Below are 23,838 nucleotides of genomic sequence, written 5' to 3'. Positions count from 1 at the left end.
GCTTGACACTTTATCGCTTGCTTGTAGCGCAAGGAAATTTTCAGAAAATACACTTGCAAAGTAAGTGTTAGCCTAACTATCGTTACCTCTATGCCAACATTGAGAACTTTTGTGCCCCAATTTATTACAAATATGACATCGCACTTGGAACTTGTCATTTGAAAACTGTTTCCCTTCGCTCTTCGATTCAGTCCACTTCTTGACGAAAGGTTTCTTCTTTTGCTTCGCCATGAAGGCCCCAGTGGTACTTTCTCCGTCACCTTTTTGTGATCTGGCCTCGTGTTCCTCTAATATTTTTATTTTCAATTGATCTGGATCAGGCAGCTCATCTCTACTGTAATATATATAATAATAAGGTAGCAAGCATATCTTTGTGTATAGTTACAGACATGGATTTGAGTTTATCTACCGCATGAAAAAATTTCATGATATGGTCTCGTACATTACCTCTTTCACTTAACTTCTGCAATGTAAGTTGCTTCAGCAGTGTGGTCCCTTTGATGCATAAACGGCCTCTAACTTTTCCCATAAATCATGTGACGTCTCACATCCTCGTGCATTGTGCAGTTCCAATGGGCTTATCTATAAAATCAAATCAGATTTTGCTTTTTGATCTGCCTGCGTCCATGCTTCTTGATCCGCTGCGGTTTCCGGTTTAGGCAAAGTTCCACTTACGTACATCCACCCATCGTTTTTTATCAGGAGTGCCTCAATCTGCATACGCCACGTGTCGTAATTATCTTTCGATAATAATTCCATTCTGGTCGAGTTGACTAGTCCCGCCATTTTTCGTCCTTATACACGCCACGTGGTGATCTAACCCCAAAATCACTCGCACAGCTCCTGAAAACGGATTTCGATTAACCGATTTTAATTATTTACGTAATTTTTGTCTACCCGACACGTTATCTGCGCCCATAACCTGTTAGGATTATATGGACGTGAATCTCAAGGTAGACTTTATCACACTTTAGGAATTACGTGCTTTCGCGCGTAGAGTAAAATGTGGAATGAACTAGGAAAGAGAAGAACGCGGAATCACCGCAAAAAACCAGGGACGATCGGTCTGATAGACGCAGTCTCACACAGATGTCGCGAGTAAAGGTCGAGTATTAATTCTCAACAGTTTTCAATAAAAATCCTCCAATTTTGATTATTATAAATTCGCAGTACATTCCAGAGAAATTTTAATTTCAACTTTCGCTGCAGTAAAAATTCTTTAATTTTATTCATTTTGTTTCATAAGGTTCAACAAACTTATTTTCTGCCAAAGGAATCCTTTGAACATTGTATTTGCGATCGAGCCACACGACCACCACCGAGCTCGCTTCTGCTATTCGCATCCCCTGCAAACATTCCTGTCCCTTCTCACTAGAAAGTTGAATACACCATGGACCAGAGTGTCCATGCAATTAAACATCCCTTGGAGACCTTTTAACCCTTTGCACTCGAGTGGCGCTGATACGGCGCCCGCCAGATTTGAAGTGTCAACTCGAGCAGCGCCGATAAGGCGCCCGGCTGATTCGAATCGGATTCAAAATCAAAGAACTTTCGATAGAAATTTTTTAAAATTAAAGCTGAAACTTTGTAGAATATAGGAAAAATAAAGAGATTATGGTACGAACGTTTTTTAACCTTGAGAAAATTCGTTAAACTTGCACAATTTCAAGAAAATTGTGGTTTTTCCAATACCACAAGCTTTTTAATTTCAAATATAATCCTGGCAATACTGCGAGTATTCCAAGCACTGAGATTTTATTTAATTGCTATTTATTATTTATTAGTCCCGACACGGTCCGAAGAAAATCTGTAATATAAAAAGAGAACTATAAGCAGCTTCTTAGCGTACGCTCTTTCTATCGACGTGTTAATGTTGTATCAGAGTTATTACAGTAAATTATTAGATTATTACATTAGTACATAGTATATTCACGACCTATATAAAGATTATCATTAATCAATAACACGAATTGGAAGACCTAGAAAGTCAGAAAATCGAGAAATGCTTCGACAAGGTTATAATAATTTATCAGTAACGAGAACGTATCTTAGTTTTGTAAATTCGACGATTTTAAGGGATGAAATCGCCCCATGAAAGCAATAGAGAATTTTCTGGTCAAATGTCTAAAGAATCGTTAAAGGTAATGGAAAAGAATTTAAGCAGAAATTTCATCAACTTTTATACCTGCTAAACACAATTCTCTAAAAATCAACGATTTAAAATTAGAGTATATACACTTGTAGCATCAGTGTGAAATGCATAATTCACAAATGCTTCAAACATCAAACCATCCTAACTAAGTATACCAATTCAATTAAACATGCGTCGAATTTAGATCAATATACAGTCCCGCTCCAAACAATTGGCAATTAAATCCGGCTCGGTACAACATAGAACAAAATTCACAATTAAATTTGAAACATTTCCCCGAGGACCCGGTCCAATAATCGAATCCATGAAAATCGAAATAGTTTAGTTAAAAATAATTGAAAATCCCACGGCTCGACATGTCGCGTAGCGTGCGGGGTGCGCGGAATCCGTGAAACTGAAGTTGCGCCGATTAATTCGTGACAATATTGAAATTCATGCATCCGACGAACGTTTATAACGAACCTCTTCGCATAATCCCGCAATTTCCAAAGAGCCCTCGACACGACGCGGCTTACAACGCTCGTAGCGGCGATCGTGGAACCGCAACAACGGCCGTTTAGATAACCGCACGTCGTGAAACAGCAAATACAAATCAAATATGTTCGCATCGGGTCGTTAAACATTGTTTCCCCCGATGTTCTCGTCGGTCTATTTGATTCGCCGTGACTCTAGACTGTCGATCCTCGACCATCGTGCACGGTTGTCTGCGCGAATATTGGACAATTCTCAATTTATCTCGAATCGTTCGTACAGAATTCCATTCCGGAGTCAACTCTCTTTCTCTCTCTCTCTCTCTCTCTCTCTCTCTCTCTCTCTCTCTCTCTCTCTCTCTCTCTCTCTCTCTCTCTCTCTCTCCCTCTCTTTTTTTTATGTTATTGTTTCCAGTTTGTCGATAGTTCCTCCTCTGTTCAGTTCATGCGCATTTTAGCGCTGCTCCGAAATTGTTCGAAATGATTGGAGAATTGTCGAAGTTATTTATCGAGCTAGTTTTCAATCCCGATAATCTCTGTATAATTTCGCGAACGGAAGCGATTCACAGAAAATTCCCACCGATTCCGAGGAAACTTATCGAAATAGAAATCGACCGAACTTTACTATAGCCCTCCACCCCACCCCTCCCCTTCGCCCGCCAGAAACTTTTGGTAACAATTATACGTAGTTCTACTAGTTTCGACGTACCGAATACGAATATGACTTTCGGTTTTGGCGGAAATTGCAAGTTCCCCAGTGACTCGCAGGAAACTTTATCACTAGCACATTGAAGTACGTCTATAAGTATGTATAAGTGTTCGTAAACGAATACCGGTTTGAGTTATTGTCACATAGTTCTAGTTTCCAGACAGTTTCCGATTTGTTTGTCAGGTGTACGGTGGATCCAAAAAATATTCTAACACTAAATTCCCGATTGTCGAGAAATCGTCGATATTTCAAGTGTGATTATTTCGTTAAAAAAAAATAGTACAATAAGCCTGGTCTCATTTTAAAACTTGAAATGCTATTCATTTTACTTTTAGAACGTTGGCAAATTTATAATGATAAGAAAGGAGAATATGTAGAAAACTGGATCAATAAAATTTGTTTACGTAGAAAACTTATGAAATTATAAAAGTATTCCGGGAACATTCCGAACAAACTGTGTAAGTGAGGAAAGAATGCAGGTGTATTTAGGGCAATAAAACGCGGGCAATTAATTTCGTTAGAAGATTCTCACCATGTTAAAGGGGAGTGTTTCGGGCGTTCAGATTAACAGAAAAATGAAAAAAGACGGCGAGGGGGAACAAGTGGGAATAGCCGGGGTCCATTAGCCGCGGAGCCGACATTTCCATAGAAATCGCGGCGGTTTTTAGATAGCGGCCGTTTTCCACGCAACCCCGGACTTCCTTCGCCCTTATTCAAAAGGTCTTCCGGATAAAAACGTCGCGACGCGTGCATCAGGTCCGTGCACAAGCGCCACCGATTCGTTCTTCAACTGCCTTGGGTCTCGTTGTCTCCTCCCTCGATCCGCGATAACCCAAGAACTATCGATCGGCTAATGGTGTTCGTGGCTTTCTGGCTACCGGATCGTGTCTTCCCTGAATAATAGATCGCTCCGAAACATCCCATTCAATTTCTTCGGCCCATTTCCACCATTATGGTACGGAATACATTTGCCACTGACAGATTCAGGCGATCCCAAGGAAACGTAATATTCTATTTTCCAGTCCATAATACTCAATTTTCCAGTAGATACAACATTCTCCAGTGGACACAATATTTAATTTCCCCGTGAACACAATATTACATTTTCCAGTGGGACATAATATTCGATTGTCCAGTGGACACAATATTCGACTTTCCAGTAGACACAATATTACATTTTCCAATTGACACAATATTCAATTTTCCAGTAGACACAATACTACATTTTCCAATTGACACAATATCGCATGTTCCGGGGGACATAATATTCAATTTTCCAGTAGGCACAACATTACATTTTCCAGTAGACACACTATTCAATTTTTGTGAAACAAATTATTCTTACGATCTCTCGGGGTCTGACAATTCATTAAAAGGTATTTACGATTAACTCTACAATGGTATCCTTAGATCTCTCCGTAGGAGCCTGAATGAATTAATTCACAAAAATGATTTGCTCGGAGTGCATGTTTCTAAATAACAAAACAATTTCGCTGTACAATCAGTTCAATCATCGAAAATTCATTAGCTGCGGTAAGGAACGTGTTAACAAGTTGTATCTGAAAAAAGAAATCGTTCTATTGTTTAAAATTATAGTGATAAATCATTACCATAATGGCACGACGACAGTGCCATCAAAATTAATTCCCTCCCGATACATTCCTCAATAAGAAAAACCATTTGCCTAGAAAACGAGTGGCAGGACCAAAAATTCAATACTCGCGACGAGAATCGCGTCCACAAGCTCCACGAAAACTCGTTTAGTTGCCTGAACTTACTATTAAAAATCGAGCGTTTCTCCTCCCCGTGTTCCGGAACGTTCTCTAATGCGAAGTAATCGCGAACCGCAATCTGTTCGCTCTTCAGGGACCGAATTTAGAACAGAAGTTTCCATCGACGACGGAGGTTATGCCCAGCACGCAACCATCGTGCCCGTTGGATTGCGGACCGGGTGGAAATTGCTACGTCAACATGGACCAGCTAAACGAGGAAGTCTACATTGGCGACGAAGACGGCTACGGCTACGGCTACGGCTACGGCTACGGCTACGACTCGATGGCGATGGATCTCGAAGGGAACGAAATCTCACCGCGACGAAACCAAGGGTCCTTCAGGCACAGATGTCAATGCCCTCTTGGCAAAGGCGGCGATCGGTGTCAGCTAGGTGAGTGATTTTCATTTATCCACGTAGATACCAACGCCGTATAGTTGCGACGCCGATGTAACGGGCTGATGCTTCGTGTTCTTCTCTCGTTCCCTGCGCGCGCTCCCTTATGTATCAAGTCCGACCCCGGAGACGAGGACAGGGCTCGAGGTATCTCTTAAGGTTCGTTGGCATCAACTAGCACCCCTGCAAGGGCAGATATCTACTTGGAAGAGAGCCAACGATCGAGCGAACCCGGCTTTTCAAGCTGAGGCTCGGGAAAGTGGTGAAACGAGATTTCAACCGGGGTTGGTTAATTAGAGATTGATTATTTTTTGGGGTATTTCGAGGATTGTTGCGAGGGGTCGTTAGGGTGTCGTTGGGTGGTTATTCGTAATAAATAGCTACGAGTGCTAATGACTTTACAAGTTCGCTACCACCGTCGCGCATAGGGTCACTTGCATTAATATTCAAACACTTTTCAAAAGGGGATAACCTTCTTAAAGTTGGATCAAACTATTTTAATTTTTTCGAGATGTTAGAAGGATTAGTTTACTCGCTGACGTAAACAAATCTTTTTGGAAACATTGTGAAATTTTCAGAGTGTGTACAATTGCCACGTATCTACGAAACGTATTTTTTAAATTTTTAATATGGACCCACGTGAAAAAGTAGAAAGAACGACTTTTGGTGTTTTCTCTGCAATTCCGACAAATTGCAATTTTTCCAAAATTTCTTTTTCGCGTCGTACAGTGAACTAATTTATCCTAACTTCTCCAAAATAGCCAAATTGTATGGTCCAATATTTAAAACGTTATTGTCTTTTTAAGAATGTCCGAATATTGTTTCGAGTAACTGTAAATTGTCATAAAAAACGCACTTAAAGCAGAACTCTTAAAGTATGCCTCTAACCTGTATAACGAGGTACATTAAAGGCTATGTTCCTAAAAATTATCTATGAATACTAATAGACCGCGAATCCATTAGCATACGACATGTCAAATTTTGTCCTCTGAAATACATGGGATGCATTAAAAATTATGTTCATAATAATGAATTAAATATGCAGTATAGACTGTAAATGCTGTGCATTTGCACATATGCATAATGCACGAAACTCGGTACAATCAAACTAGAACGAAAACCACAACGAACCATCTCTGAATTATTCCTCTCGCGTGATTAATGCGTTATAAATTCTATAAAATCATAACCTTGATAGTCTCCAGTCTACGATTCACTATAGGACATTATATAGGATATTATCACCCATTCAAGCAGACTGTCATGTCTTGTTGAAATTGTCAAATTTTCAATGAAAACGGTTAATAAAACTTCCATAAATCCACATACAAAATTTCCTGAAAAACCTTGATCAGTTGATTAGTAAATGAAATTCTGTTTGCAAATCGCAAACGTTCGTAATTCTCATCGGAAAGGGAATCGAATGATCGCGAGAATCCGGCTTCCGGTTACAGGCCGCGAATTTTCCCGTGAGCTAAACATCGTCAGCCAGGCGTTTGCAAATCGATGGTGGATCGGATCGACGAGACGCCATCAATCCCGAAAATCCTGGCCGGGTTGTCGGTTGCTTATTTCGCACAGGGGTCATCCTCCAACCGTGCGACGGGGGGTGGCGAAAAGGGAGGTGAAAGCCGGGGCGAAGCTTAAAAGCATAGGTAATCGGAAAAAGAACGATCCTCTGACCTAAAACGCGGAGCGGAGTCGATCCTCGAGCGAGACACGTCGGGCTCGTGTATTACGGATAAATAAATAACGAGGAATCGGAGACATGTCTCTCATCTCTGTCTTTCTCTCCCTACCTCGTTGCTTCTCGCTTTCTCTCAATATTTTTCAATATTTCCTGAATATTTCCCGCGAGTACGCATCGCGCTCGGCAGTCTTGATGACGAATAACGTCGAACGGCATTTATTTATTAGGTCACATCGCGCGGAATCGATTCAAGCCGCGATACACAATCTCCGCAATGACGATCGATGAACCGACGAACCGAGAAACATCGGTACCACGGATTATTCCGGTCTCTCTCTCTCTCTCTCTCTCTCTCTCTCTCTCTCTCTCTCTCTCTCTCTCTCTCTCTCTCTCTCTCTCGTTCCGGTTGCGTTTCGGCGTCGAACAGCTCGAGCGAAACGGGAGCGGAATTTTCACGCGCGGACAGAAAGTGATGCAACGCGCGATAATCTGATTATGAATGAGAGCCGAGAGAGCTCAGACCTTTCGTTTTGTTAGTTCTGCACGTGTAGCTGTAGCTATAGTCCGTTCTTATTCAGGAATCGTCGTTAGACCGAAAGGATTTATGGAAGTGCGTTTTGTAGGGTTCGAGGAAGCTTTGGAGAGATTGAGGGTTATCCGATTGATCCACTCTGGGGATTTTGTTGATAATTTAGTGTGGTTTAGTGTGAGCAAAATTGAGGGGACTTTAAGTCATCGCTTTGCTGTGTTCGATTCATTGGTGAGACACGGAGCTTCGAATTTGTATGTATGAACAGAGCGGCGTGCAGTTTTAGGTATGGAACAGGCTGGAGAAAAATCATATGTTCTGGATTGTTCTACGTTAGGGATTTTGTTTAAAATTTATTATGACATAGTGCATGCTATATTAGGGGGAGTTTAAGTCATCATTTCGAATTAATTTATAAAATAGAGTGCTTCGATTTTTACAAACTCCATATATTTATCAATTTCATTCGGTAAGTCTTGTTTCTTTGCTGTGGCAGAATCCCACGTTGAACACAATTCTGCCACACGTTAACAGTCAAACAATTTGTTCATTAGAATCAACACTTATAAACACACACATGAATTTTCACTAGCTTCCAAATGAAATTACACGCTTTTTATATTATACAACTTTTTGTTACGCTTCAAAGAAAATCGAGGTACAAAAAACATCGCGTCGCTTTAAAAATAATCTTTGAAAGAACCGTGTAAATACAAAGGAACTCGTCGAGATTTTATTACAAGTCTCTCTGTCTCTGTACCGGGATGAAATTTCCCACGTTGTAATTTAAGCAGACTGAAATTAAACGAACGTTTACATCCCTTAAAATGAATTTTACGTGTTCAAATAATATGTCGAACTACCAGGAATATCGAATGAAAGTAGAAACCTCAGATACGCTCGTATAACAGACCCAAGCATCCGCAAAGAATATTTTCAAATATTTTGTAACGCGAAATATTACGTTTTCACGGTCTATAGAAATGATTTTCAGTATTCTGTAACCGGTGGGAGCTCTCTGCAGCTTTGCTCGAGGAGTTGTGTCGTCTGACAAAATGTGCTACAGACCGCACGATCTTGCTAATCTCACAATGGGATCGTTTTAAAACGAACGTTTCAATTCGTCGGGGAATTAGACGCGAGACGATAATGCGAGTCCTCCTCGCGACGACGTAATGCTATTCAAGCTACTTCCTGGAGAACTCTTGGATGAAGATCGTTGCACATTCGGTGCATTGTGGAAGGAATGGGCGTCACTGCAGTGGTTTCGGTAACAATATATATGCAGTCGATACGAACGCGTTTCTCGCGATACCGAGAACGGCTCAGTTCCAAGCGAAATTTATACGCAGACAGCGGATCCTCCGACATTTCTATGCGCCTCGGGATATTCTTCAGAATTCAATGCACTAAAACTTGCATTAAAACCCTCTATAATATTTTACTTTTATGACATTTCCATATTTTCCTTTCACATTTTAATTCGACCAATTGTATTTTATTAACAATAGGTTTACGAGACGCGTTTTAATATTTTTAATGTACGGTTATTGAGATGAGAAATTATTCAAGAAAATTTATCCTTGGGTGTATGCTATTAAAACATGACTAAAAATTTGGATAGAAATTATTTTTATAAAATAATGTAAAATAGTCATTTTAGTGCTCTGCAACTCGGCTTCACCATTAATAATTACTATAATACAATTCCAAACAGTTCCTGCATCATTAAACGTGTCTTTGTGTTTAATGTATTGCTAACCGTTGAAACGTGACACGGGTCAAACCACTCGACTATTGTACGGATTAAATAGAAATAGTTTACACTGCAAATGAAGGAACCGCGCGCGTGTCGAGATCGTTAAACAAACGTGTGGAACTCTGTGTTTCGGTCACTCCAAAGCTGTGGAAATGTAATTTCCATGGACGTTAACGATCTAGTAATTAGTGGTATGTGGATTCCACAGTTTCATGTTTTGCGTGGCGACTCGAGACGAGAGATATTGGTTACAATTATGGGAGGTACTTTCTACTTTATACGTGCTCGTACGTTTGAAAGGAACATTATATTCCACAGTCTGCATTGATTTTAATTTCTTCAAAATGAACTGTAAAAGTGCATCAGATGATAAATGTTTTAAGACTGAAATAATGTTCAATCCAGCATACAACAAATAATTATTTAGTACGAGAGATAGTTGCATAAATGAACCTAGGATAATTTACTTTACCCATTCTTGCTTCAAAATTTATTGTTCTCAATTCATTAAAATCATTGAAGGGAGAAAAAACTTTTTGGCTCCACCCTCTTAAAATTGATACACAACGTTTTCATTTTGGATGGAGATCCGCAGCCTAATGATTAATGGATAGAATGATTCCGTGTTCAATTGCCGAGTGCATGGACCACACGATAAAAATATGATCTCGTGGGATCAACTGTAGTGCGACCGCCGAACAATCCTGGGTGCGATAAATTTCATTTTTGCATGGACAACTTCAGGTGCAAATTGTTTCGGAGATTAAACCGGACTCGCAGAAATAATGAAAAAAGTTCGCCCGAATATGTGTCTCATCCGACCTCATTCCTGCGTTGCTAAAGTGTTTATTGGATTGGTGCATATATGAGATGCACGTTTGAAGTGCAGTAATATTTTTTGGTGCGAATATACATGTATATACATGTTCACAAAGTATATCGTATATCGTACTAGTTTTGTTAGACTATCTCAGTCGCGTTTGGTAACAAACAACAATTGGAACGAGAGACAAAGGTGTTCAAACTTTCGCAGTAACATCGCGAGCTGCATTTTCAGCTAGCAAACAGCAATAAACTAGAAACATAAATTAGAACTGTCCGACGCGATCCCAAAAGTTCACCCCCGAAACTTCCCGTGACCAACGTTTGTCACACATTTGTCCGACGAGTTACACAGCCGTTGGCTGCAGTGTAACGCAGATGAATTGTTGCTTGGTTTAATTGCGAGCCGAGTTTCAACGTTCCGAAGTCTTGAAAAACTCGAAATCGAATAGCTTCGAGCAAGCTACGAAATCAATTTTTATAGACTTCGAATATTTTCTAATTTGCAACGAAAAATTAAAGTCAAATTCACTTTTTACGGACAATTCGCTGCATAGGAATGCAACAGCAACGTTTGTAGTACGTGCATTAATTCTGCAGAAGTTCCCTAAACACTCCACTAAACGAGTGCATCGTTCGGACAACCTGGAAAGTAGAAAACAAACAGTAGGCAACGGTAAGAGCACGGAGAGTAAATTAATTCTCCAATAGCATCGAGAATCCAGCGTTTACAACCCCGTTACAACAGCACTCGGAATTCCGCAAACAGTTCCGAGCGGATCCTAAATAATCCATGGGAGTCCGACAGGCGAGGAGGCTATCGCGTAAAAATTCGCAACAAGGGCCTCGGAAGTCGGGGAAGTTCCGCTTTCAGCAAGAAGTGGCTTGTAACAGCGAGCCGGAGAAGGGTTGTCTCGGGGAACTTTACGAAGTGCAATTACGCGGCCTCTCGATCGGACTCGGGCTCAGTTCTGCCGATAAAAACCTTCTTGAATTACTAGGGAAAAGCGTGGCACCGTTAAACATCCTACGAATACAATTTCATTTGCGTCCGAGCAACAGATAAGCAATTATCCATTGTTCGGTTACTTTTTATTCGAGTCATTCTTTAATTCACTGCAATGCAATCTTTTCATTTTTGTTGTCTTACAAAATTGTTTTAGCAATTCGAGGCTTTGAATTAATTTGACGGAACAGAATTCATTTGACGGACAGTAGTTTTTAATACGTAGACAATTTTTATATCTGTACTATTAAAAAGCTCTACTAACAATTTCTACTGTCAAGCACTTTAACTCTTCTTTTATTTTGTAACTTCTTTGCGTACTTAATACTTTCTTTCGAGTCTGACTTCACTTTTAACAACAATCTAACCAAGGGATCTTGTGCATGTTGTGCACAACCATTGTCAATTTATATCTCACATGTCAAATTAAACTTAATTTGGAATCTGAAACAGTGAATTCATATTTGATTCGTATCTATAGTACGATATTTGCTGTCTCCAAGTCATCTATATTTTTCTTTTGTAGAGGGTCGACTTTTAAATGTTTAGAAAAGTGGCTTGCACCAATTCTGTAGTTGTAAATTCTTATTTGGGATCGCAGTGCGTTGCGAAAAGGGGGTGGAATGCCAGAAGGGGTTGAATGGGGTGGTTCGAAGGAGGTTTTCCTTTGATTTCCGGTGAAAAGCCGACACGCGGAATGTGTACGCGCGGAAGAGAGATTAATTGCTACAGATAGCCAGCACTCCCCTCTGTTCTGAGTGACGCCACTGGCAGTAGCATTGTCAGAACGATGAATATATGCCGCCAGCAAATACAAAGTTCGGAGAAGGTGTGCGAATCAGCCGGATTTCTAGAAGTTCCTCGCGCCCAGACACACTTCTTGCTGCTCGTCAAGGGGAGAATAAACGATACTTGAAACGCTCCTTTGAAAATTTGAACGCACCCCTCTTCTGCGCGTCGGCGTACGGCTGCAGATTTACGGTCGGGGTGGGTTTGCCTTTCACTGTTTTCATGCTATTATTGCAATTCTTAGGATAGTTTCAGAACTTTAGAAAATGTTGATCAAGATGAATCATTTCCTCTTTCGAGTGGTGTCTTGAGGAGTGAGAGCAACCCTTCAAGTTATTCTATTACTCTTGTACCGTTGGGCCGTTTACTCTTGTACCATTGAAATTCTAAAAATAAAATATGTAATCACCCTTTCATTCCACAACCTCTTCTGACCTTTTAGTTATTGCCTAATATCCTAATCTAATAATTGAACGTTCCCACACGATACAATCTTACCGCTCGGATTGTATCAATTAAATTATATATAAGTTACGAGGCTTACTAATCTTAAATTCAAATCAACGAAGATTTCTCCAACCTAGTGGTTTCTCGGTTCCGCGTTGGGTGCGTCCACGAAAATTATACCATCCTAGCGGATCCCTGATTTCGTATTGGTTTCTTCCGTATCCTAGCAGCTCCCCGATTATGCATTGGGTGTGTCCGCATACCTAACTAACAAATTGAAACCATATTCCTGGGGTAACAACCGCACGCCGGCCTCTCGCGTTGCCCGCAGCCCTGGCTCGTAACAACTAATATAATTATTGCATTCCTGTTGCGGGTAAATTGAAGATTGATTGGAACTGTGAGGATTGAATGCAAACAATTTCGTTGCTATATTACTTTGGAAAGGGGATCCAATCAACTCTTCAATTTTAGTAATCAACCCTTCACATTCCTTGTACCCAAAATATTGTTTTGTAAGTATTTAAACTAGAAGAAACTTTTGGATATATTTAACACTAGAACGACCGGAGCGGTCAAAATGACTGCTTCCTAATTTTTTCTTTTACAATTACCGAAATTGTAAAAATGCTTTCATCCGAAATTTTTTAATGAACCTCTTCATTGAGGCACATATTACAATAACGGTTGTATGAAGTCTGAATAGTCTTGTCTTGAACAGTCTTGTCACGGTTACAAAGCAATATACGTCAGTCGCATTTATTGCTCGGTCGTTCTAGTGTCAATAGTAATACCGTGGTAGAAATAATTATAGAACAGTTTAGGGACGTTTCAGCGCAGGGTCTCTCGAAAGGGTCAAGTGAACACAGTAATACGAACAGTAATTAATTCATCGTTTCAACGTGTCGAAAACAGTGCCGTTGTCGGACCAGGGAAACCGAGAAGTTTCCTCTCTCTCTCTCTCTCTCTCTCTCTCTCTCTCTCTCTCTCTCTCTCTCTCTCTCTCTCTCTCTCTCGGTCGTCGTCGCTTTCGGAGACCAGATGAAATCTCCCGGCCAAACTTTTTGCTATTCTTTCGCGCCGAAAGAACTTGCTAGCGATTCGAGAACGGAGGGGTAGTCCTACGAACGTCGCTGCGAGACTTCCGGAAAGTGTTCTTACGCCAGCATTCGATTACCCCTCGATCGCAAAAAACTCGGCTTATATTACTCGGCTGATCGACCGACTCCTTACACCCAATGCGAAAGTCCAGCAGAATTAATTAGTATTCGAAATTGTTACACAAGTTCGTGCAAGTCAGGATGAAAAATGTACAAACGTGAAAATGTACAATATTCATTAGTAACGGCACAATCTTGTATTCTAGTTCATTTCTTATTGTTTTAGGTGGGTGAAAGATCTTTATGCAAAATTAAAATTTTCCATCTGAATTGCAACAAACAATAAACAAGACATACAAATTGAAACACATTGGTAGAAAAACAGTGTTATATTGTTATATTCAATGCACACATTTTTCGGTGAACATATCCATGCTCTCCCCACAGTTTCCCGAAACAAATAGTAGCTCAAAGGAAATAATCGGTTGAATAAATAGCCAGCTTCCCTTTGAACTAATGATTTCCATTGGCCAGCCTGGATTTATCAAGCCCCGGTATCTTTGAGCATCATCCTGCCGAGTTTCTGACGAGGAAACGCGGCTGGCGAAGTTTCGTTCCCCAGGTAGCTGGAAATGTAAATCAATTTATCTGCCCAAGGATACGTGCCGAAAGTCGTAACAGCCAGTCCGACTAAATATGTAACTCTTAACTTTTCGGAGCCCTGCGGGAAAATACCGTAGTTTCTCTCTCTTAACCTCTCCCCATACCACCCCCATCGCACCACGTTTTCTCTTCGATCGAATTAAAGTTTCCTTTTCCCCGGTGTTTCGAACAGCTTCGAGAGCAGACGAGGAGAAACTCCCCTCTCTCTCTCTCTCTCTCTCTCTCTCTCTCTCTCTGATTCTCTATCGTTGTTGCACTTTGTTTCAACGAATCTTCGACATCCCGGAGACAGGGATTAGCCCGGTTGTCCTATGCAGATGGAATTTGGCCGTGGAATCAGCCGGCTATCTCCTAACTTTCGGAATTATTAAGCAACCGCATTGTCCTGGCTAAGTACGGCCAGTCCTCGGCGAAGTTCGTCACTTTAATTGTCGTTTCATGCCGGCTGGAAAGTTTCGGCCACCGTCTGGCTGACGACGGCCCCGGGAAACCGGACCCTATTTAATTGGTCCGTTTCAAAGGGCTTTCGGAAAATCTGTTACGATAATTACCTTCCGGCGAGCAGAATTTTCTTACCCGTCTCGGTGAAGAATTTCGGATGGCTGAGGTAAATAGAGGTGCCCTGCTGCTGCATGTAGAAGATCCGACGGTGGAAGACAGTATTTTTCGAAATATTTTTCGGCGCTCTGGTTCCAGGGAAATTGACGTCGCTGCGAGGTATGTGTTACGTGACGGATCTCGTCCCCGCTCTCGTAGAAAAGAGGATAGGAACAAATAGAGTCTTCTCGCCGTGCATGTTGAATGATAGTGATTCTAGAAGAAGTAGAAGGTTGACAATATCCAGACACGTTTTTTGAAAAATTTTTTGGAGCTCTGTTTTCGAAACAATCGTAAAATATGTGTCCTAAGTGCCTCTAGAACCCAAAGTTTCGAAAACCTAAGCATTCTCTACTTAAAAAAAATATGGCTCATCCGATTCCTCGCATTATCCAGTCAGTCCTCGAAAATGGAAATTCGCAAACAGTATAATTTTAAAAAATAGGTTTTGCTCCCAAGAAATAATTTCGAGGAAATTAAGGAATAATTTCCAAGAGAAAAAAAGAATTGACCAGGCCACAGTAACACACAGGCTTGGGTCTTTTGTCTATAAATGGGTCGAAGTAGTGCCAACAGCTGTCATGTCTATTGCGGTTTGAAAAAATCGGATCCATTAGCGGTGATGCGGCTGGAAGGGATGCCTGTAGGCGTCAACACCACCTGTGACTGTTTGATTTGCGGTTCTAGGTCAAATCTCTGCTCCAGGCTGATATATGTTATACGCATATACCTGTCATCATGAATTTTCGAATTTGGAAACCATCCAATCCTGTTAAAAGATCTTGCCGTAAGCCGGAAGACCACTACAAAAGCTCTAGGGTAGGATGAACCTCCATTAAAATCTATGAGACCACCAAAAAAATCTGTGTGGTTTGGAACTATTCGAGAAAAATTTTCGTGACATAAGATCAGGAAAAACTATACACGTTGATAAGCTACTGGAAAATTTTTCTTAACTCTCAAATGCTGTAGAATAATCTCTATGTTTCTAAATTCTATTACAGAACTTTCTGTACCTATAACAATTATTAGAGCATCTTCTGTGGCTCTAAAATTGATTAGAAAAATTCCCGCGTCTCTAAAAACTCCTCTAACTCTAGAAGAATCTTCATGACTCTAAAATTGATTAGAAAAATTTTCGTGGCTCTAAAATCCCATTTCTATGACTTTAAAATCCGTTTGAAAAATTTCTGTGGCCGTAAAATCCCTTTAAAAACATTTCCCATGGGCCGGAGATGCAGAAAAATCGCTAGAAAAATTCCTATACCTCTAAAATCCACTCAAGTAATCTCTGCTTCTCTAAAACGCATTAAACTAATCTAGGAGGCTCTCGAATCGATTAGTAAAGTCTAGATTCTTCCAAAACACTGTTAAAAATCTTATGCACCCCCGCACGCCGGAAACCGTATCGGTAAAATTCACGCAATCCCGACGCTTTTTGCGTATTGATCCGTTTTCACGTACTCGCCACGCATAATGGATTCGTGCCATTCCTCTCTCCCCTTCCCATCTTCCTACCTGCTTTTGCTCTTCGTTGGGAACGAAAGGGCGCAAAAGTTCCTGGCGCTGTTCTATCCGGGAACGAAGAAAGTTTCCGCCAGCGATCTCGGAATCCTCTTAAGATCTTTGTCGGTTCTACACTTTGTTCTACTTCGCTATTCGAAGAACGACGAGCTCGCTCGGACAGGTATCCCGGGAAAGAGAACGCCAGGGCGTCTTAAATTCTTGAAGAAACCACGAAGGAAACGTATCATAAGTAAATAAAAGGAATCCCTATCTGGCCCCGCGAAAAGGGATCCTACCGAGACAGACATCACGTTTCTACCGAGACAGACATCGTGTTCCTACCGAGACAGACATCATGGGGAAGCATTATTTATTTAATTCGTGCAACATCGTCAGTGTGTACCTACAAAGGATTCAGACGTTTGGAAATGGCGAGAATAAAGAATCGAGATTTTGCGAGGTACAATCTTTCAAAAGTCTCTCAAAATTCGGCATTTTAGTGTCCTAATATTTCTCGAAAATTCTGTCGACAGAATTCACGAATTGCTGGCACGGGGTAGCAACTTTTCGACCCAGTATCCCAGGTTAAGATACTCGCAGTGACCCAATATGGCTGAAAACTTGTTTTAATTGGCTGTTGAACGAACCAACAACTTCCATGGCCGGCGCGATAGCGAGTCCGAGCATGGGCGATCAAAGCTAGATGGTTCTCGACCAATCATTCGCCGACTGGTTTACGGAATCTACCATGCAAATCAGTTTGTCCTTTCCGCGGACCAATGGTGAAACTCGATTCGAAGTTCGCCGGCCGTGTAACCCCTAACTTTCGATCCGGCGGGAGCGCGAGCTTTTAGGCGACTGCCATTTGATACAGGTCCGCTAAGCGATCTTTTAACTGCTTCGGAAATTCCCGTCCATCCAGTTCCGCGTAGCGAGCGAACGTTTTCGATTCCTCGATCTCGATGGTCGTATCTGTAACAATTAAAGTTTCGGCCGGGAATATCCTGACCGTGATCTCTATACGCAATCTCTATCCTCCGTGATCGCTGTCTTCTCGAGCCCTCTGTATTTTATAGGTCTTTATCCTATGCGAGCTTTATCCCGTCGTAAGCTCTGTCTCTCGTGACGTGACGTCGCGTCGGTTCTTTATTCTTTCCTATTCTGTGCTCTCTGTAAAAAAATTTTTCTGCTTATCTCTTCTGTATTCTGCAAAATTTCACAAGGTTTCTATCATCCACGTATGCTTCCTATCGTGCAAAATTTTAATCTCTCGTCGTCTCTAAGTATTTCCTGTGCTTCCTATTCTGCAAAAATTTCAATCTTCCATAGTTTCCAGTTTCAGTGTTTCTGTGAGCCTCTGTCCTCTAAAATTGCCAATCTCCTTCCCCAGTTTCTATCCCTGGAAATCAACCGGTTTCCGTAAATTGTACCTGAGCGATTCGTCGGCGCGCTAGCGTCCAGTGGAACTATAATCGCGAAGCTCGCGTTCGCTGGCCGAGAAGAACGCGGCTGGCAGGTTTTCGCGAGGCCTGGCCAACAGAGAGAGAGAGAGGGTGGTTCTGTGTACCCGCGACACACAGTGTGTGTACGGTTCCGAGAGGATGCATGCCGCGGCCCCCATAGAATACCGTAGTTTATGTTTACGGCGTAATTTCACGTTGTCTCCAGATATCGTTGGAGGCCCTTTTCCGATTTTATACTGTCCTTCGATACTTTAGAAGAATGCTAATCCTCGAGTGTCGTATACGGCACTCGAAGATTCGAGCTGACAGTATTGGAAAGGTGGCCATAAAGTCAATCCGTGGGCCCGTCCTTTAGAATTTCCATGCGCTTCGTAGGGTCCCGGATTCGGACTTTCGCAGGCCTGATGGTTACCATCAGCGGCCAGCGGCCAAGGGTCCGCATCCCTTGTGCCACACGTGCAAAACACTTGCGGTGTTTTCGGCACGTCGCGTCTTTCGGTTATTACCTACTCGAGGTACCCTCGGACCCGTGTTCCGAGAAATCGTTCGTCCCCTTGGCCATCGGGACCGTAACCAGGCCAAGGGCCATAAAGGGATGTTTTTCCCCCAAACGGGCCTTATCGAGGCATTCCGCGAGGTGACTTACGAACTCACCCCGAAGCAGTGAGGCAGAAACGAAAAACCCGTCATACCGGATGTATCGGAGAAGCGAGAACAAACCGTTGTATCGAAATAGCTATCGGCTACCATCGTAACACAAGTTAACTATCGGTTAACACATATTGAAGTTCCGACCACACCTCTAGAGTTGTGACAACCGCGGATCCACACAAAACAAGTCGCCCAATGTTAGTTCGGCCGGCGACCAAGGGCGGGATAAAAATCTAGTCCAAAATAAATACGTTATTTTAAATACAACGCGTATCCGTTTTTTATCCTCGGCACGAACTCATTACAGTGTGGCCAGACTGTCCGGTTACAAACGCGAGGGGCGAGGCGAATTCTGGAACGCGGCGGCGAAACTTTTCTAACGAGTTCCGTGGACGTCGGTCCCTCCGTTCTCCCAAAGAGTCTGTTCCCTGTCCCGAACACACCGAGCAATTTCCAGTGCGGCGCGCAAGCAGCCCAGGGGGCCCGTGGAAACGACGGAGGGCGGACAGAAAAAGAGGAAGTTTGACGCCGCGGGGAGATATCCGGACGTACCCCGGGACGTTTCGATGTCCCGCGAGACGAAACTGCAGGCCGAGTTTTATGGAGAATAATCCCGTCGCGAAACTTCTTAAATAAAATACCGCAAAAATCTGCGGCTCACGCGTTCGCGCACCACCAGATTGCTTCGCGGACGCGTTCTCCATCTTGAATGTTGGACACAACGACAATTGTTCGATACTTTTTGGAAATATAATTGTCCACGGCGATTTACCTCGTCAAGAAATCCTTGGTTTAAGATCGGGACTTTCTATTTTTATTGTCTCTTCTCTCGCTGTAATTTCTGGTCTGTATTTTATGTAGATTTTATATTTTGTAAATTTGTGTAAATTTGTGTAAATTCTTGACTTACGCCTTTCTCTTCCCTGGAAAATTTGGCCTCCGAACACGATGAATTTATGGTTGGTAGAATTTCTTTGCTTGTTCCCTTTCGTCAAGCAATTTCTGTAAAATTTCGTATCGTGTCGGTAATTTCGCTGTAATTTTTGGACCCGACAATTTTTGTTGCTGATGGATTACGACTTTTGTAGCAGTCCAGTTTTTAGAATCGCCGTGTCCTGAAGGTTTTAGAGTTTTGGAAGTAACGTGAACGCGCAGCGTTTCCCCCTTCGATACGTGATTGCAGCCGACCGGACCGTTCGATCAATATTCACGCAATCAAGGGATACATGTTACGGATTTTGCCGATGAATTAGCAAACACCGAAGATCAACATTAATAGCGACAAGATAACGTTGGTGTGGTTATCGATTGGGTTGTAACCGGGATTCGTGGTCAAGCGTTTCAATCGTGAACAGCTATTCGGCTCGCCTTTCGACAACGAGTTAACCATGCGAAAACTGTGTCTTCGTCTCGAACAATGTGACATTTGTCGATTCCAAATCACGCCGTCAATCAAATGCGCACTCTGTCCGAACAAAATAAATTCCTATTATTATTTCAAGACGAAAAAAAAGCATTGTTTCGGATTTAAGAATATGCGACCACGTAGCTCGCGAAGTACTGATAAATTTTTGTCTAAAACCACTACTGGAAATGCCTAAAAAATGGTAACAAAACTTAACGGGTAGACCTTGTATTCCACTCCAGTTTGTTGTAATTCGGGTGGAAAATTTTGATTTTAACCTACAGCCGAACTCGAGCAAAGTACCGAAAGATAGATTTACAATGTCGCAGAAAAGTTAAAAAATACTTCCATAAAAATTTCTGTCGCATCTTACAACAACACATGGACAAGCCAATTAATCGATTTAATAGTATGCCAAAAGAATTGATTTGCTCCAGTAATAGCGAAATTAAAATTTGCAGCACAAGTCACTGATCATTTTCACCCACCGGGCAGTCCTAGCGATCAATATGTAACATGAAGAAGATGATAGGGAGTGAGGAGTTAAAGCTGACGATGAAAGAGGGAAGGGTTGAGAGAAATTGTGGTCTGCGTGTCCAGGAGAGTGTCAAAACCTTCCCGGAACCGATAGACGTTAATCTTGAAAGCAAAACCTGACTCAGCCTCGTTATATACTCCTCGAGCGACCTGATCGGGTAGCATATAACGAGGTCAATACCACGAAAGAGGTAGCCGACAGCGAACGAATGGCCGGCCGGTCGGTTTACAGCAACAAATCGGTCGTCGGAAGCAACTTGGTTCCATTACAAGCACTTCCGTGACGTTCTCCGGTGGTAAATGGAGCTGCGAAACGGTAATGGATAGATGGATCCGTAACGTTCTAGTTTTGCAATAGTTCCCGTAAACCTTCAAACTTCTTCGACTGCGAAAAATCCGGCGGGCCGTGCCGGAAGAAATTAAATCGTCGAAAGTTTGCCACGAAGCTACGAAATTGATACTCTGTGTTCAAAAAGTCACAATGTGAACTCCCCTTAAAAATTTAATTATACGATTTCAGTCCCTATCGACTGTGAAAACCGAGACAAAAATTTATATTCCGTATTTGATATGGCTCTGGAAATATTCAATAGCCATCACGTTACGCTACAAAAACGAAATCCACGAAACTCAGTCTGCATACAACGAAATTAATATTCCGTGTTTAAATATTCACATTGTAAGCTGTACTAAAAAGCAGTTCAATAAAAGCAGTTGTTAAAATGCAACCCGACTGTCCCGAAATGAAATAAATTGTTGAAATTTAATTTCAAGCCAACGAAACTGATATTGCACGTTTACATGTGGTGAATTTAAATCGTAGTCTCATGAAGCTTAATATACGTTCTTCTGATTGTGAAAAACGAACGGACCACGCCAGGAAAAATTAAACCCGGGAAATGTAATTACAAACCAACGACATCGATGCTTGGCTTTTAAATATTCGTAATAGAAGTCGTATTAAAAATGTTGAAAATTATTAAAAATCCTGAAAATCAATGAAACTGTGTCAGAAAAATTAAATCGTTGAAATTTGACTTCGAATCAATGAAATTGACATTTCATGTTGGATTAATTGTGATCTGATGTTCTCTTAAAAAATGTACGTGTTGGATTTCCGATCGACGGGGACTAGCAACGAGAGCAAGACCGTAATGGGTTCGCGAACGCATTGTAACTCGAAACGTCGAGCAGGATCGAGGCGTCGATAGATCCTTTCTCTCCGAAAGATCCATTATCCGTGACGCCTCGCCGCGACGGAACATTAACTCGGTGCAAGTAAATAATTGTCGGCCGGTGGAAACGGGCGCGGCAGCTCGCGCGAAAAAATGACACTGGCTGAAGTTACGGTTTCATTAACGGAGAACCGTTGGCTGATGCTGAATTATCATCGTGTTTCCCGCGACGCGAGAATGTACCCGCGAAGACGCGGAAAAGTGCGGAAAACCCGCGATAAATCTGCGGAATTAGGGCGGGATGAGTTTACGAGGGTGATTACTGTGACTGATTACGTGCGAATGGCACCCTCGTTAACTGATGGGGACAGCGAAACGGAATTTAGGCCTCTTGTCGTGCTGAAAGGGGGAGTTTTTAGGGGGAGTTTATAGAAATATTTATTAATCATGAATGTTTCTGCACTTGCAGGCTGAAGACATCTTCAAACAATTAATAGAATGCTAATTGAATTTAGTTGTCCAATTTTCATGTCAGAAATTTTGCAAGCACCTCAGCTCGTTCATTAAGAATTGCAAGGACCTCGGCCAATTTATTATGCATTGCAAGGACCTCGGTGCATTTGTAAAGCATTGCAAGGACCTCAGTCCATTTACTAAGCATTACGAGGACCTCGGTCCATTGATTAAGCATTGCAAGGATCTCAGTGCATTTATATGGCATTGGAAGATCCTCGGACCATTCATTGAGCATCGCATGAATGAATTACAATGAAAATTTACACAACTATAGAACACCTATTATATCCAGTAATTATCACACAAGAACATCATCGTCGCATTGCCAATGCATTTAAATTTTAACCGAACAATCGTTCGAACCATAACTAGGCTGCGTATTTTATGCATTAATGACAAGAACAAAATCAAATATAAACCTGTGAAGACACTAGAAGAATTTCAGAATGCTCTCGCACTATTTCCAATTTGTTGCAATTATTAGAAAGAGAAATAAATGTCTACACTGTGTTGTGCAATTAATGCAATTTTGTATAAGGATCCCCGGTCGATTGGTCGATAAAGAAGGATTCTCACGTTTATTTTTCCACCACAATTATTTTCCACGAAGAAAAGCGAGTTACGCAAGATACGCGTGGAGCGGAGTTTTCATTAAAACGGGTAATAATTTGACAAGATTCCGGAGACAAGGGAGTGCAGTATCAAAGGAACCACATGCCGAGGAGGACATAGTTTCTTGCTCGTCGCACAAAGCAAGGAATTGAAGGTGATCCCGTGCCTCTTTGGTCGGCATAAATAATCAAAAACAGCTGACGAAGGTAAAGCAGCACGGCGCTAAAGCCGGGGAACCAAAGCCAGCAATTTATTCAAGCTTAATGCAGCGTTTCCTCTTCGGGCCTCTCCTATAGAATCGTCGTCTTCTTAGTTTCTGGCCCGCCATTGTTGCACCGCCTGTTTACTCGTCGTATTTCCCCTGATTGATACTTTGAATGAAGGGGCGCAGGAATTCTTTCTCTCTCTCTCTCTCTCTCTCTCTCTCTTTGTCTCTCGCTCGCTTCCGTTTCCCTCTGCATCCGTCCCTCTTTGCATTCCGCTTGATTTTTTCCCCCCACCGGTTTCTGTTTTCTTGTCCCATTTCGTTTCATCTTCGACACGAACACGATTCCTTTTCGCTCGCTGCTCCTTGAATCTGTGTCTCTTCAACTTCCTACCCTGAATCGTTCACTCGTTTCATCGTTATTCGCCCCTCCGCGCGATGCCCTTATTCTCGGCGAAAGGAAAATTGTGTATTTTATTTACATTCGCGCTTCTGATAACGAGAATTCACTGTGGACAAGCACCACTCGCTCGTTTAGGTTAGTTGCTACGACGTTTCTGGGTGCTTCGAAATTTATATTTCGTAGCTGAGGGTTTTTTGGAAATTTTGTATACCAGTAGAATTTGTACAAGTCATTCTTAGATACATTATCTGACAGTTTTGCTCGAGATTATCTAGATTATCGAGAATTTATTTTCCAATTTATTAAACAGTTAACTGCTTCGGAAAAATTGGTCTTGCATTCATTTTTAGAAAAAATCTCTTAAATTTGTACGATTTAGAGAAATGTAATTAAAGCAATGTACGGAACAGTATTTGCACAAGAAAGTGACTGTATTCAATTTATACGATATAGAAAAATATAATT

At 41.7% G+C, this 23,838-nt stretch overlaps 1 protein-coding gene across 1 annotated transcript in view; it reads left to right on the top strand.

The window, feature by feature from the left end:
* The window catches only part of LOC143354813 (pikachurin), a 294,755-nt gene that overhangs the window by 140,422 nt on the left and 130,495 nt on the right, over positions 1 to 23,838 (top strand). The window contains exon 4 of the mRNA XM_076789159.1: positions 5,198 to 5,495. Within this exon, the coding sequence (XP_076645274.1) occupies positions 5,198 to 5,495 (298 nt within the window). The remainder of the gene's footprint in view (positions 1 to 5,197; positions 5,496 to 23,838) is intronic.

The sequence above is a fragment of the Halictus rubicundus genome, chromosome 6, assembly GCF_050948215.1.
Source record: "Halictus rubicundus isolate RS-2024b chromosome 6, iyHalRubi1_principal, whole genome shotgun sequence".
Classification (NCBI taxonomy): Eukaryota; Metazoa; Arthropoda; class Insecta; order Hymenoptera; family Halictidae; genus Halictus; species Halictus rubicundus.
Note: the sequence above shows the minus strand (reverse complement) of the source record. Positions and strands in the feature narration are given on the sequence as shown.